Genomic DNA, 14913 nt, shown 5'->3' with positions numbered 1-14913 from the left:
GCGAAGGGGCTGGACTCAAGAGCCCGACGGGTGAAGAAGGGCGGCCGCCATTTTGTGAGGTCGGCAGGAAGTTTGATTTGCGGCGGCCAAAGGAAGGCGGCGTGCTCTCCCTCCCTCTCCCACCCCTTCACACTTTCCCTCCCTCACCCTGTCTCTCTCCCTGCCCGTCTCTCTCCCTGCCCCTCTCTCTCTCTCCCTCCTTCCCCGCTCTCTCTCCGTCTCCCTCCGACTCACCTCGGTACCAGAACGGAGTCAGTCCGACACCGGAAGGCCAGGTGCCCATCGCTCAGAAGCGAGCCCGGAGTTCCTCATGTTTAACCAGGCAGGCCTTTGGACCCGGTTGGCTGGGCGGCAGTCGAAGGCCTTTCGCTCCGGACTCCCGTGTCCGAGAGCCTGGCGGGTGAAGAAGGGCGGCTGCCATTTTGTGAGGTCGGCAGGAGAGAGAGGGGGGAAGGAGAGAGAGAGAGAGAGAGAGAGAGAGGGGGGGGGGGGGAAAAGGAGAGAGCCACCGCTCCTCCGGTCGATGTGTTGCGGGCCGACCCCTGATGAGCGCCCGATCCATCGAGCCGGAGCCCTCGCCACTGCTCCCCTGCTCGCTGTCTCTCAGGCCGCGTGGTTCTCTGTTTTCCCGCGCAGCCGGCCAGAGAGAAGAAAAACAAAAGAGATGAAGAGAGACACGACTGAGTGAACGATCTAATTTAAAGCAGCCTCTCCCCCGCTAAAAGGTGAGAGCCGGAGGGAGATTTTGCAGGTGAAGAAGGGCGGCCGCCAGCACTTCAGGCCGGCTGGTCTTTAATAGCCGCCACTCACCTCAGCTCAGCTCCTGCTCAGCAGTTTGAAGGATTAGGCCCCACCCACAAATGCCATGAAACACCCCCCAATTGGTCAACCATCACGTCACTCAACGCTAATGAGCGGTAGGATTGGTCAACCGCTAATGAGCGGATTTTTGAACGTTTTTTTGTCTACTGTCGGAACAATCTTTGTCTGACCAAAAAGTAAATATGCCTATGACACTCCCCTGATCATAACCTTTCTTTTGATATAACATATGTGTAGGTACGCTCTATAACTTTTGAGTGTATAGCGGACATAAAAAAGCAGGACAAACAGACAGACAGACCGACCGCTTTTATATATATAGATAGATAGATGCAACATGTTGGAGACAAAAGATAGGATTCATTTCAAAGATTTTACCCCTCTAAATAGTGTGTAACTGGTGAAACTTATTGACCAAGGGTTCTATAGACCCCATTTCTCTAACTTTTTACTGGATTAAATAAGATATATTACCAAGATTCATTTCTAAGATACTACTTTGCAGCACTTCATTCAGTCATTTCACATGATTAGTCACTTAAGGAAGAATAAAGAAAAATACGACATGCTTCAGTTACCAACCACTCTTGAATATATATATAGTTCTAGTTTAGATTGATAATATACTTTATACCAATAAAGTTACCTACTTATCTAACATTGTACAGTTCTTACATTCCTGTAATGGGATTGTCCAGTTTTGCATTTTAAATCACAAGTCTACATCACTGTTACTACATACAACTTCTAGTTTAATTCTAGTAGTGAAGATTGATTGAAAGGTTTTACAGAACTAAAATTCACCAGAAAAAACTATTGTTCATTTAAAGCTGGCATACAATTCACCCATAGTTAGAGTGATTACAGCCTACTCTTATCCCCCCTCTCTCTCTCCATATATATATATTATATATATATTACACAATAATTTGAATCACAGAATACTTTGACATTGATAAAGCAAAGTATACATCAACAAAACTCTTATTCACGTTTAACAGTCCTTAGATTGAATACAGAAACAATGTAGCAGACATGCTCTTTCCCAATTATCTTTGTTCAACTGAATTTTTATATATACAAGGGGTATGTAGTCTTTGCTGTAAAGGAGAATTCCAGCTAGTATTTTAGTGCAGACCTTCAAACCTTTCAAAAGCTCTCCAGTTATCTGAGGAGCTTGCAGAAGAGTGTACTAGCAATTGGAAATAAATGGAACACTATGTATTCTCTTCAACATCCTCCATTTACAGGCTGCTCCTCTTCCACCATAGCCCCCAGTTATGAACATTATAGCATGGCAAAAATACATGGAGATCTACTTTCTGCATCCACATTAAAATCCACAAATTGTAGAATACAGATGGTTGAGTCTTAACGCTGTACTTGATATTTCTATTGAAAATGAACATTAAAGTAACAGGCAACAATTGTAGTAGTATTTAACTAAAAACACATCCCAGTGTTTCACTGACGTGCTAAATACATGCAGTAGGCTATACAAAGATTAGCTAGCACAATTAAGCAGCACATGGTCTTGCATAAGAGCGAGTTTAAATGATTGAACAGATGTGCACTATAAAGAGGAAATTAAAGTACAACACAAGGTCATTTTTCCTTACTTATGCCTCATGCATGTAAAAGAAAGACATTTCTAACGAGGAGGAACTGCAACAGAACTAAAATGCTATAAAGCTAACCGATGGGTAAATATTGGGAGTCCTATCTTTAAAAATAAAGTAAAAAACTGACCACAAAAGTCAATTTTTCTTTTTAAATGGAAAAAATACGGGGACGTTGTTTAAATACACAGAGGCTGCAATAAGGCAAAGATAAACATTTAAAATTAGTATTCAGCAGTCACACAAGGCAAGTTATTAAATCAATTTTTACAATCCTTCTGTCTATGAAAACTGAAGCTGCCATAGCTATGGACTGTAGATAATATTTAAAACTGATATCACAGTAACCGTGAAGCTTCAGCTAAGAACTTCAAAACACAATACAGGAGCCTGCTAAAATGCACATTTTTCACTCCAATAAAGACTAGATTCTTCTCATCAAAGCAAAGCATTACCAAAAGTAACCATAATGCTCAATGAATATGTACATTCTCTACACCAATTACATCATTTTCATCTTAAGTTGATGTAACTGTACATTTACATGTGAAACTGTTGCAGCATTTTCTTTGGTTCATTCCGCATTACAGGATGACTTCAACATAATTGGCAGGGTACAAGCCAACTTGCCCACTCTCCAGTCGCCCCTTACACCAACCCTGTTCATCTTCATCTTCTACCTTTGTCAGTTCATCACCTGTTACAAAAAGACCACTGTGTTAGTAGGGATAATGCAACAAACTTCAAGCAATTTTAAAAGAAAAAAAAATTATTCCTAAAACTAAAATGGTTTTGATCAAGAATTCCACATTTCAACCATTAAGTAATCAATCCAAAGTTCAATTATATGAATAAATAGTACACACAATATAGTACAAATTCTTTTAAATGCTTAAGAGCAAGTAACCTGTTAGAAATATTGCGCAGGGGATTTATTTTTTTGGTAGAAGTACGGTCCAGTCAGTAACTCTCAAGAATTACAAATCAGCATCCTTTTGGTTTTCCAGGAGTTATTTTATTATTGAATAGTTTTAACAGTTGGGGTAAGCATTAGCTTGGAGGAGTAACTAGTCTAAAAGCAATAGAAGCACTAACCCAGGATGCTTCAGCAATCCTATTATTTCAAATACACATATTCAGCTCCCTCATACTCAAAGGACTTGGTGAATCTTATCTACCTGATTTTTTAACAGGAATACTGATGGTAAAACAACCTCCTTAAAAATTTATATCAAACTTTTATTGCAACAAGAAGTCATCAAGGAACTTTAGTCAAAACAGTGATAAAATTCAGTTCATTCTGCCCTTTTATGAGAAAACAACTTTCAAGGCTTTTGTTGTGTGGTTATAGTTTGTTAAAGGGCAATTAATCACTGGCTTGTGTGAAGCTCCTCAGGTCAGTTTATATAGTGATATTCTAAATGCCTTCATGACTCTTTCCTCTGGTCAGTACTTCTTGTGATATCATAAACTCTCTCATAAATAAGACTACATTCTTCTCATCAGAGCAAAGCAATGTCACAAAATTAGCATAATACTCAACGCAATAAATATTTATTTATCGACACCATTATTTCATTACACATAGCATCAAAAGCAATTCTTAAATTTCATACTTGGTCTTTAAGAAAACCTTAGTCCTGGTGGAATTAATGGGGGGGGGGGGGTGGTTGGCATGGAGACGAGAAAGACAATGTTAGAGGAACCCAGGGGTACAGCATGCTTGTGCATGAACAGACTATGCCATAGGAGAATACAGGTATCCGCCACAATATTACATTCATCTAGGAGTTATCAGGTGGGAACAATGTACTTCTCCTGAAAAAGATGAGTCTACCACACTGGCACTGCACAAATCTTAGTATCTTGTCATAAATTAGCATTGTTATAAGGTGGGAACAGACCAGCTGCCTGCTCCTTTAGTTTCAAAATGGTGTGTCATATAGGAAGAATGTAAAAAATGGGGGAGGAGGGAAGAAAATTTAAATCAAACATACTCTGTCAGAAATGCTTTCAACTGGTGTAGCTATGTGTAGAATAAGTAAAGAATGCATGCTGCAGGACCACTCAATAGGGAATTTATTTCAAAAGTGGAATTAGGATGGTTTTCCAGAGATAATTCAAATAATCCATTTTAACACAGTTAGTAACAATACGATGTTGACATTTTGTTTTTTTCTATCCTTCTTTGCTCCAGATCTTTAGACTGTCGTACCTTAGTACACCCTCAAAGGTAATGACAACTGCCTTTGAGAGTGCCTTCACTAACCTTATTATTGAGGTAAATGTTTCTTTAACATACCAGTTTTAACAAACAGAATACCTCATCTATTAGTTACTTTTAAGCTACTAGAATTATACTATGCCTCCAGAAGTATCTCAGTTCAGTCCTTGATAAGTGAGAGGGCCTTGTTCTAGGTTTAAACTATTAAGCACATTTCTTCTTCTTAGGAAGTCCCTCGGAACCAAGGATGACTTGCTTCCACCCTAAAAATGAGTTCTCAGGTGACTGATGAGTCCAATGCAGGTCCTACAGTCTCTGTCTCAGGTGGGGCAGACGGTGGTTGAAGGGGCGGGTGCTTGGGTTGATGTGCGCTCCTTCCGCTGTTTGCGCTTGGATTCCGCTTACTCCCAGCGAAGAGTCTCGAAGTGTTCGGCACCTTCCCGGATGCTTCTCCTCCACTTTGTGCGGTCTTGGGCCAGGGATTCCCAAGTGTCGGTGAGGAAGTTGCACTTTTTCAAGGAGGCTTTGAGGGCGTCCTTGAAGCGTTTCCTCCGCCCACCTGGGGCTCTCTTGCCGTGTCGGAACTCCGAGTAGAGCGCTTGTTTTGGGAGTCTCATATCGGGCATGCGGACGATGTGGCCCGTCCATTGGAGCTGATCGAGCATGGTCAAAGCTTCGATGCTGGGGATGTTGGCTTGAGCGAGAACACTGACGTTGGTGCGCCTATCCTGCCAATGGATTTGCAGGATCTTGCGGAGGCAGCGTTGATGGTACCTCCTGTACATGGTCCATGTCTCTGAAGCATACAGGAGGGCAGGTATCACTACTGCTCTGTAGACCATGAGATTTGTACTGGGTTTAAGGGCCTGGTCTTCAAACATTTTCTTCCTCGGGCGACCGAAGGCTGCACTGGCACACTGAAGGCGGTGTTGGACTTCGTCATCGACATCTGCCCTTGTTGACAGTAGGCTCCCGAGGTATGGAAAGTGGTCCACGTTGTCCAAGGCCTCGTCATGGATTTTGATAATCGGGGAGCTGTATTGTATGGCGGGCGCAGGTTGGTAGAGGACCTTTGTCTTACGGATGTTTAGTGTAAGGCCCATGCTCTCGTATGCTTCGGTGAAGGTGTTGACGATGGTTTGGAGTTCGGCCTCGAGTGTGCGCAGACGCAAGCGTCCTCTGCACACTGTAATTTGGTGACAGAGGATGGGACGACCTTGGATCTGGACTAGAGGCGACGGAGGTTGAACAGTTTCCCATTTGTTCTGTAGATTAGCTCCACTCCAGCGGGGAGCTTACTGAGGGCGAGATGGAGCATTGCAGCCAGGAAGATCGAGAAGAGCGTTGGTGCGATGACAGCCTTGCTTGACCCTGGTCCGTACGTGAATTGGGTTTGTGGTGGATCCGTTGGTCAGGATCACAGCTTGCATGTCGTCGTGAAGCAGGCGGAGGATGGTGACAAGATTTTGAAGGCAATCGAATTTGAGGAGGACACTCCATAATCCCTCACGGTTGACGGTGTCGAAGGCCTTTGTGAGGTCAAAGAAGGCCATGTACAGTGGTTGGTGCTGTTCCCTGCATTTCTCTTGTAGTTGACGAGCGGTGAAGATCATGTCCATTGTGCCCCTTAGTGGGCGAAATCCGCATTGCGACTCTGGGAGGGGCTCTTCAGCCACTGGGAGAAGGCGATTGAGGAAGATTCTTGCGATGACTTTCCCTTGGCAGACAGCAGGGAGACTCCTCTGTAATTACTGCAATCGGACTTGTCACCTTTCTTGAAGATGATCTCTGAGGCATCTCAGAGATCCTCTGGCATGCTCTCCTCCTTCCAAAGAAGAGAAATGAGTTCATGTGTTCGCGCCAATAGTGCTTCTCCGCCATGTTTCAGTGCCTCGGCGGTGATTCCATCTGCTCCTGAGGCCTTGTTGTTCTTCAGTTGTCGGATGGACTTTTCAACCTCATGCCGGGCTGGGGTTGTGCTGAGGTGGTGGTGGGTAGCATGCTGCGGGGTGGAATTGATGACACTCGCATTGAAGACAGAGTCTCGGTTAAAGAGATCTTTGAAGTGCTCCTTCCAGTGGGCACTGACTGCCTCTCTATCCTTGATGTGTACCTCTCCGTTCTTGGCCCGCAGTGGGGTAGGACCTTGGGTGCTTGGGCCGTAGGTGGTCTTGGCTGCGCTAAAGAATCCACACATGTCGTGGTTGTCGGCTAGCTGCTGGACCTCATGCACGTTCTCCACCCACCATCTGTTCTTTAGGTCACGAGTTTTTTGTTGGACCTCGGCCTTCAGGCGTCTGTAGAGCTGCTTTCTTGCTCTTGAGTTCTGTTGTTGTTTCCAGATCAGGAATGCCTTGCGCTTGTGGCTTATTAGCTCCTGGATCTCCTGGTCGTTCTCATTGACCCAGTCTTGGTGTTTCCTGGTTGAGCGTCTCTTCACAGGTGCAGAATATGGAGGCCTTGAGTGCGCTGTGGACACTGTGTCTCTGAATCACGAAGTTGTTAGGTTGGTTGTGAGGCGCAGGCTGAATAGGGTTTTCTTAGCGGGGTCTTAGAGTGCTCCAGCGTTGATTTTCCTGCGGCATTGCTTCTGTAGCCGCCGCTGTTTTGGGGCTGCGTTGATGGAGCTGACCGAGCGGATTAGGCGGTGGTCTGTCCAGCAGTCGTCAGCTCCCGTCATGGCGCGGGTGATGCGGACGTCCTTGCTCGGACGATGACGTAGTCCAGCAGATGCCAGTGATTGGAGCGAGGGTGTTGCCATGAAGCCTTGTACTTGTCTCTCTGACAGGCGACGGTGTTGGTTATGAGAAGGCCATGTTCTAAGCATTTCGGCAGGAGGAGGGTACCATTGGAGTTGGCTTTCCCTACCCCCTCTCTGCCGATCACACCACCCCAGAGGTCTATGTCCTTTCCAACTCTGGCATTAAAGTCGCCAAGAAGGATCAGCTTGTCGCCCGTTGGGACTCGGGACAGGGATTGTTCGAGGCTGGAGTAGAATTCCTCTTTGGTCTCGTCTGTGGCTTCCAGTCTTGGGGCGTACGCACTGATGACCGTAGCGCACTGGTTCCAGGCTAGGGTGAGCCGTAGAGTCATGAGGCATTCGTTTATTCCACAAGGGGAGTCTCAGACGTTCAACTAGCTCATTTTTTATGGCGAAGCCTACCCCATGGAGGCGGCGTTCTTCTTCAGGTTTGCCTTTCCAGAAGGAGGTGTAACCACCACCTTGCTCCTTGAGCTGGCCTTCCCCTGCGTGATGGGTCTCGCTTAGAGCGGCGATGTCTATGTCGAAACATCTGAGCTCCCAGGCAACGATAGCAGTACGGCGTTGTTGGGGTTGTCCATGAGGGTCCTGGTGTTCCAGGTCCCGAACTTCATTTTAAAGGGTGGAAGATGCCTGTGCGTGACTTCTTTTAACGTGGGGTGGCCGTTGCACACCAGCTACCACACGGGCTTGACAGAGCAAGGTCTTGGTCCAATGGCAAGGGGATCCAAGACGATTGGAGACCGGGCTCTGCTACACATTTAGCACATTTATTAAACAATGAACAAGCATATATATTTATATATATTCTATTAGCTATCTCTTCAAAAGGGGAAAAAAGGTTGTGTTCTATACACTAAACTGTTCTTCTGTAAATAACATTTATTATATATGCAGTTCTTTTTTTACTTGTATTCTTTACTAACTGCAAGAACTAGCTGGTTGACTGTCTTGTATGTTCAACTCAACTGGAAGTCTATCTTTCGGATGAGACGTTAAACCGAGGCCCCATCTGCTCTCTTAGATGGATGTAAAAGATTCCATGGCACTATTTTGAAGAGCAGGGGAGTTATCCCCGGTGGCATGGCCAATATTTATCCCTCAGTGTCAGCCAGTGGCTCAGTGGGTAGCACCTCACCTCTGAGTCAGAAGGTTGTGGGTTCAAGTCCCACTCCAGAGACTTGAGCACAAAAATCTAGGCTGATGCTCCAGTGCAGTACTGAGGGAGTGGTGGACTGTCGGAGGTGCCGTCTTTCAGACGAGATGCTAAACCGAAAGTCTGCTCTCTCAGGTGGACGTAAAAGATCCCATGGCACTATTTTGAAGAGGAGCAGGGGAGTTATCCCTGGTGTCCTGGCCAATATTTATCCCTCAATCAACATCACTAACACAGATTATCTGGTCATTAGCACATTGCTGTTTGTGGCAGTTTGCTGTGCGCAAACTGGCTGTCGCGTTTCCTACATTACAACAGTGACTACACTTCATTGGCTGTAAAGTGCTTTAGGACATCCGGTGGTCGTGAAAGGTGCTATATAAATGCAAGTCTTTCTTTTAATCAACACCACTAAAAAATATTTATCCCTCAATCAACATCACTAGCACAGATTATCTGGTCATTATCACATTACTGTTTGTGGGAGCTTGCTGTGTGTAAATTGTCTGCCATGTTTCCTACATTACAACAGTGACTACACTTCAGAAGTTCTTCATTAGCTGTAAAGTGCTTTGGGATGTCCTGAGGTTGTGAAAGGCGCAAGTCTTTCTTTATGGAATGACTCTTCTCCGTTCACTCTTTAAATACCTCTTGAATGATTGCTGAGACTTGTAAAATTTTCATAACTGCCAGCCACTTTCAAAAATAAGTGATTGTTATATCCATAACTGAACCAATTACAAAGTACGTATATATTTGAATACATGTTGGTTCATTTCCTAAACCTGTTGCCATGGAAACAAAAGTTTCACATACCTGGGACAGTGCAGATTTCCATCTAAACATTTTATATAATATGTCTGCATTAAAGGGGAACTACTAGACCAAAGCAAGGCAAAACTGCTTTATTTTTGTCAGTGATATTAAAGGTTCAGCTTTGCTAAACTAATGGTAACTGTAAAATAATAGGAATTCTGAATCAGTGCAGGCTTGTTGTGAAATCCAGAATAGAATGATCAATCAACTATTGACTGGGGTGCACAATAATATAGCAGTAAGCATTATGTTACTTCATAACCAAAAGAAAGCTTAGGAAATGACAGAGAAATTAAACAAATATTTTGGCCGCAATTTTGCCGGCACTCAGAGGGTGGGTTTGGAGGCGGGTCAGAGGTTAAAGTCGTTTTGATTGACGGCAGGTTCCGCACCTGCCGTCAACCCGCCTCCAAACAACCTTCCCAAGTGTCGGGTCCCCGATTTGCGAATGGACCCGACACCTAATGGCGGGAAACGGATTAAAGGCAATTAACTGCCTATTAACAGGTACTTGTGAGCAGTTTTCAGGGTATTTTTTAATTTTACAGCTTCTGGATTGGGTTTTACAACGTCCGAACAACACGCCAGCTAAGTGTGGCGTGTTGCGAGTCTGGTCTGATGTTTGTGAAAAGATGACAGCTGCAGAAGTGGCGTCAAGGATGCCATGTTGCACATGGTGAGTTTCAGAGCAAAGAAAATGTTTGTTACTGCATTTTTAAAACATATACAGATTTCTTTAGCTTACAAGTTTTTAAATCCAACTGTATGTCCAGTGCCACCTCATTGGGAGAACCTCTCTCACCAGTGACAGATCGCTTCTGTCATCTTACCTGCAGCTGCCATTTATTCCAGCTACATCGGAACCAATGAAACAATCAGACCTTGGTCCTCCGAATCCTTCCACAATCATCCCTAACACCAACATCACCAACCTTTGCCGCCATCACCTGATGCTGCACAGGACATCAGCCCTTGACAAAATTGCTGGCCGGGAGGCCAGCGATGGCATCACCATGGCCAGACTTTCTTCACTTGATGCTGTAAACCCTGGCTGCCACATGATGCACCAGGTTGACACCATCCCACACCAGCACCGTGAAGCATCCCTTTATTGTCCAAGCCATTCCATGCACACACATCACTATAGTGGGGCGGAGGGGGGGGGAAGAGAGGGGGGAAGAGTTATGACTGAACAATCACTGGAATTCAGTAAGACACTTCTCAATGTGCGCTCAGATCTGTCCAATAAGGGGCACTTTTTGAAGAAGGGATTTCACTGTATGACAACACATTACCAGAAACTTCACATGGACATTAGCTAAACCTTTCAAGTACCCACCCTTGTGTGTTGTTAGTTGGTATGCTTGCAGTAGAGTGAGGGTGAGTGTGAGGGGTGGCTAGTGAGATGGGGGAAGTGATAAAGTAGATAGAGGGGGTTGGGTGGAGGTGCAAGTTAAGTTGGTGTCCTGGGGAGTTTTCTTCTGCCCTTGGAAGGGAAGAGAACCTCCCTACGTACTGTGAGTCATTGGAGAGCCTGGATGCAAGAGTTCACCTTTCTGCAGTGATTGTCAGTGTTTGCAGCACCTCCATGCTGTCAAACACTGAAAAATCAACTGTCAAAATAAAATTGTGCATGGTCCCATTAAGGAAACCGGCAGATGATGCGTCATCAAATGACGTCATCAGACCCGCTTTCTGTTAATTGGCCGGTAAGCCCGCAGGGCGGTCTTAACAAGGCCAATCAAGGGAAAATCACGTCTGTAGAGTGGAGGCAGCTGGGGGCAGGGCTGGAACCCAGAAACCAGCTGACCCGCACCCATCCTTACACCAAGGAGAAAATCGTGGCCTTTGTGTCTGTCTTCACGGAAGAAAACGCAAAAAACTTCCCGGAAATAGTGGACAACCAAGGATCTAGCGCAAATGAGGAACTAAAAGATATTAGTAAAAAATAGTACTGGAGAAATTAATGGGACTGAAAGCCGATAAATCCCCTGGACCTGATGGCCTACATCCTAGGGTTTTGAAAGAGTTGGCGGGTGCATTGGTTGTCATTTTCCAAAATTCCACAGATTCTAGAATGGTTCCCGTGGATTGGAAGATAGCAAATGTAACCCCACTATTTAAGAAAGGAGGGAGAGAGAAAACGGGGAACTACAGACCAGTTAGCCTGACATCAGTAGTAGGGAAAATGCTAGAATCTATTATTAAGGACGTGGTAACAGGGCACTTAGAAAATAATAATAGGATTGGGCAGAGTCAACACGGATTTATGAAAGGGAAATTGTATTTGACAAATCTATTAGAGTTTTTGTGGTTATAACTAGCAGAATAGATAAGGGGGAACCAGTGGATGTGGTGTATTTGGATTTTCAGAAGGCATTCGATAAGGTGCCACACAAGAGGCTATTAAACAAAATTACGGCTCATGGGATTGAGGGTAATATACTAGCATGGCTTGAGGATTGTTTAACGGACAGAAAACAGAGAGTAGGAATAAACGGGTCATTTTTGGGTTGGCAGGCTGTACCTAGTGGGGTACCGCAAGGATCAGTGCTTGGGCCTCAGCTATTCACAATCTACTTCAATGATTTGGATGAGGGGGCCAAATGTAATATATCCAAGTTTGCTGATGATACAAAGCTGGGTGGCAATGTAAGTTGTGAGGAGGATGCAAGGAGGCTTCAAGGGGATTTAGACAGGCTAAGTGAGTGGGCAAGAACATGGCAAATAGAACATAATGTGGAGAAATGTGAAGTTATCCATTTTGGTAGAAAAAATAGAAAAGCAGAATATTTTTTAAATGGAGAGAGATTGGGAAATGTTGTTGTTCAGAGGGACCTGGGTGTCCTTGTACACGAATCACTGAAAGTTAACATGCCGGTACAGCAAGCAATTAGAAAAGCAAATGGTATGTTGGCCTTTATAACAGAGGATTTGAGTGCAAGAGTAAAGACGTCTTACTGCAATTATATAGGGCCCTGGTGAAACCACACCTGGAGTATTGTGTACAGTTTTGGTCTCCTTACCTAAGGAAGGATATACTTGCCATAGAGGGAGTGCAACGAAGGTACACCAGACTGGTTCCTGGGATAGGGGGGTTGTCCTATGAGGAGAGATTGAGTAGACTAGGCTTATATTCTCTAGAGTTTAGAAGAATGAGAGGTGATCTCATTGAAACATACAAAATTCTTACAGGGCTTGACAGGGTAGATGCAAGGAGGATGTTTCCCCTGGCTGGGGAGTCTAGAACCAGGGGTCACAGTCTCAGAATATGCGGTCAGTCATTTAGGACTGAGATGAGGAGAAATGTCTTCACTCAGAGGGTGGTGAATCTTTGGAATTCTCTACCCCAGAGGGCTGTGGAGGCTCAGTCCTTGAGTATATTCAAGACAGAGATCGATAGATTTTTGAATATTAAGGGAATCAGGGGATATGGGGATAGTTCAGGAAAGTGGAGATGAGGTAGAAGATCAGCCATGATCTTATTGAATGGCGGAGCAGGCCCAAAGGGCCAAATGGCCTATTCCTGCTCCTATTGTCTCATGTGGTACAAATAGGGAATAGTGACAAGGGGCAATGCTTTATTTAAAAATGCTACTGTCCATGGCAAAAGCTTTTTTTGCCATGTAACAGGGAAAAGGTGAAGAAAAAGTGAAATTTTAAAATAAATAAACCTTTGTTGCCTGTTAGCAGTCTGGATCATGGCCTTACATCAGGGCCTCATGGAAATTGGCTTTAATCCATTTCTAGGCCATTCAACATTTTGAAAATTTTAGGACTTCATATGAAAGAAATATAGAAAATCTTAGATATAAAAAACATAAATTGGTACAAGCAGTCTTGGAGAAAAATGCAATTTTAGGAGTTTTACTGATTTATTTTAACACTAGCATGTGTTTAAAAAAAAAAAAAAAAACACAATATCCATTCAATTCTGCATCATAAGTGTTCATATTGACATTCCCTAACTGTGACAAAATACCTGCAACATCCCAGGAGCACAAGTAAAATAGAATTGGAACAAACTTAATACTGAATCAAGGTGGCAGAAGAACAGGTGTCAGCATGAAGGCATTATAGTTATACTGATGACCAGATTCACATGCTGAATGCACCAAAACTAACATTTACTTGGAATATTGAAAGCTTCAAGCTCCCACGATAGAATTATAGAATAGTACAGCACAGAAGGGGGCCATTTGGCCCATCGAGTCTGCGCCTGCTCTTTCGAAGAGCAATCCAGCTCGTCCCACTCCCCCGCTCTTTCCTCATATCCCTGCAATTTTTTCTCCTTCAAGTATTTATCCAATTCCATTGTGAAGTGTACTGTTGAATCTATCCACCACCCGATCAGGCAGTGCATTCCAAATCCTAACCACTCGTTGCGTAAAAAAGTTTTTCCTCATGTCGCCTCTGGTTCTTTTGCCAATCACCTTAAATCTGTATCCTCTCATTATCGACCCTTCAGCCATTGGAAACAGTTTCTCATTATTTACTCTATCTAAATCCTTCATGATTTTAAACACTTCAATCAAATCTCCTCATAGCCTTCTCTGCTCCAACTGAGAACAACTCCAGCTTCTTGCATCCCCTTTAAAATTGTACCATTTAGCATGTATTGTCTCTCTTTCTTCCTACCAAAATGTATCACCTCACACTTTACTGCGTTGAATTTCATCTGCCATGTGTCCGCCCATTCCACCAGCCTGTCTATACCCTCGAGTATGAAAAACTGATGTTCCTGAACAGTGTTATCGTATTATTTATAAACGGTGTCTGAATGCGCTTCAATAGTGCGACATCACATCCGCGATAATTATTTGCAGATTTGTTTTGCATTTAGTGTATATGTGCAACTGTTAAAATATAGGCTGCTAACATTTTTTGCCACATTATGCTGCGCAACCTACATTTTCCTTCCTGGCTACTTTGCTGTGCTCCCTCCCTGTGTGTCCCCGGATTCAGTTTAGAAAATATGGTCACCCTATACTTTATCAAACGCCTTTTGAAAGTCCATATACACATCAACTATGCTGCCCACATCCACCCTCTCTGTTACCTCATCAAAAAACTCAATCAAGTTAGTCAAACACTATTTGCCTTTAACAAATCTGTGCTGGCTCTCCATTTTTAGTCCACTTGTCCAAGTGGCTGTTAATTTTCTCCCGGATTGTTGTTTCTGAAAGCTTCCCCACCACCGACATTAAACTGACTGGCCTGTAATTACCAGGTTTATCCTTCTCCCTTTTTTTGAACAAGGGTGTAACATTTGCAATCCTCCAGTCCTCTGGCACCACCTTTTATACCCTTACTTTCCTCAGCAACCTAGGATGTATCCCATCTGGACTGGGTGACTTATCCACTTTAAGTACTGCCAGCCTTTCTAGCACCACCTCTTTATCTATTTTTATCTTGTCCAGTATCCCGACAACCTGCTCATTTACTGTAGCTTTGGCAAAGTTCTTTTCCTTGGTAAACACACATGATCTGGACAGGCTTTTGGCTCCAACCAAAC

At 44.0% G+C, this 14913-nt stretch overlaps 1 protein-coding gene across 9 annotated transcripts in view; it reads right to left on the bottom strand.

Annotated features, from left to right (window-relative positions):
* Window positions 1–1116: 1116 nt before the first annotated feature.
* Window positions 1117–14913, bottom strand: part of LOC147106137 (protein kinase C and casein kinase substrate in neurons protein 2-like) — a 185648-nt gene continuing 171851 nt past the window's right edge. For 6 of the 9 annotated variants that reach the window (XM_086008952.1, XM_086008951.1, XM_086008953.1 and 3 more), the window contains 2 exons: window positions 12445–12501; window positions 1117–3138 (listed from right to left, as the gene is read on the bottom strand). In XM_086008952.1, coding sequence (XP_085865078.1) covers window positions 3026–3138; window positions 12445–12501 — 170 coding nt within the window. In that variant the 3' untranslated portion in view covers window positions 1117–3025. Of the gene's footprint in view, window positions 3139–10330; window positions 10540–12444; window positions 12502–14913 lie in introns of all 9 variants that reach the window. The other 3 variants (XM_086008957.1, XM_086008955.1, XR_015081372.1) reach the window with 2 other exon arrangements.

The sequence above is a fragment of the Somniosus microcephalus genome, chromosome 16, assembly GCF_052327205.1.
Source record: "Somniosus microcephalus isolate GS21.2 chromosome 16, FLI_Smic_1.0, whole genome shotgun sequence".
In the NCBI taxonomy this organism is placed as follows: domain Eukaryota; kingdom Metazoa; phylum Chordata; class Chondrichthyes; order Squaliformes; family Somniosidae; genus Somniosus; species Somniosus microcephalus.
This window is presented reverse-complemented; position numbering and strand designations above follow the sequence as displayed.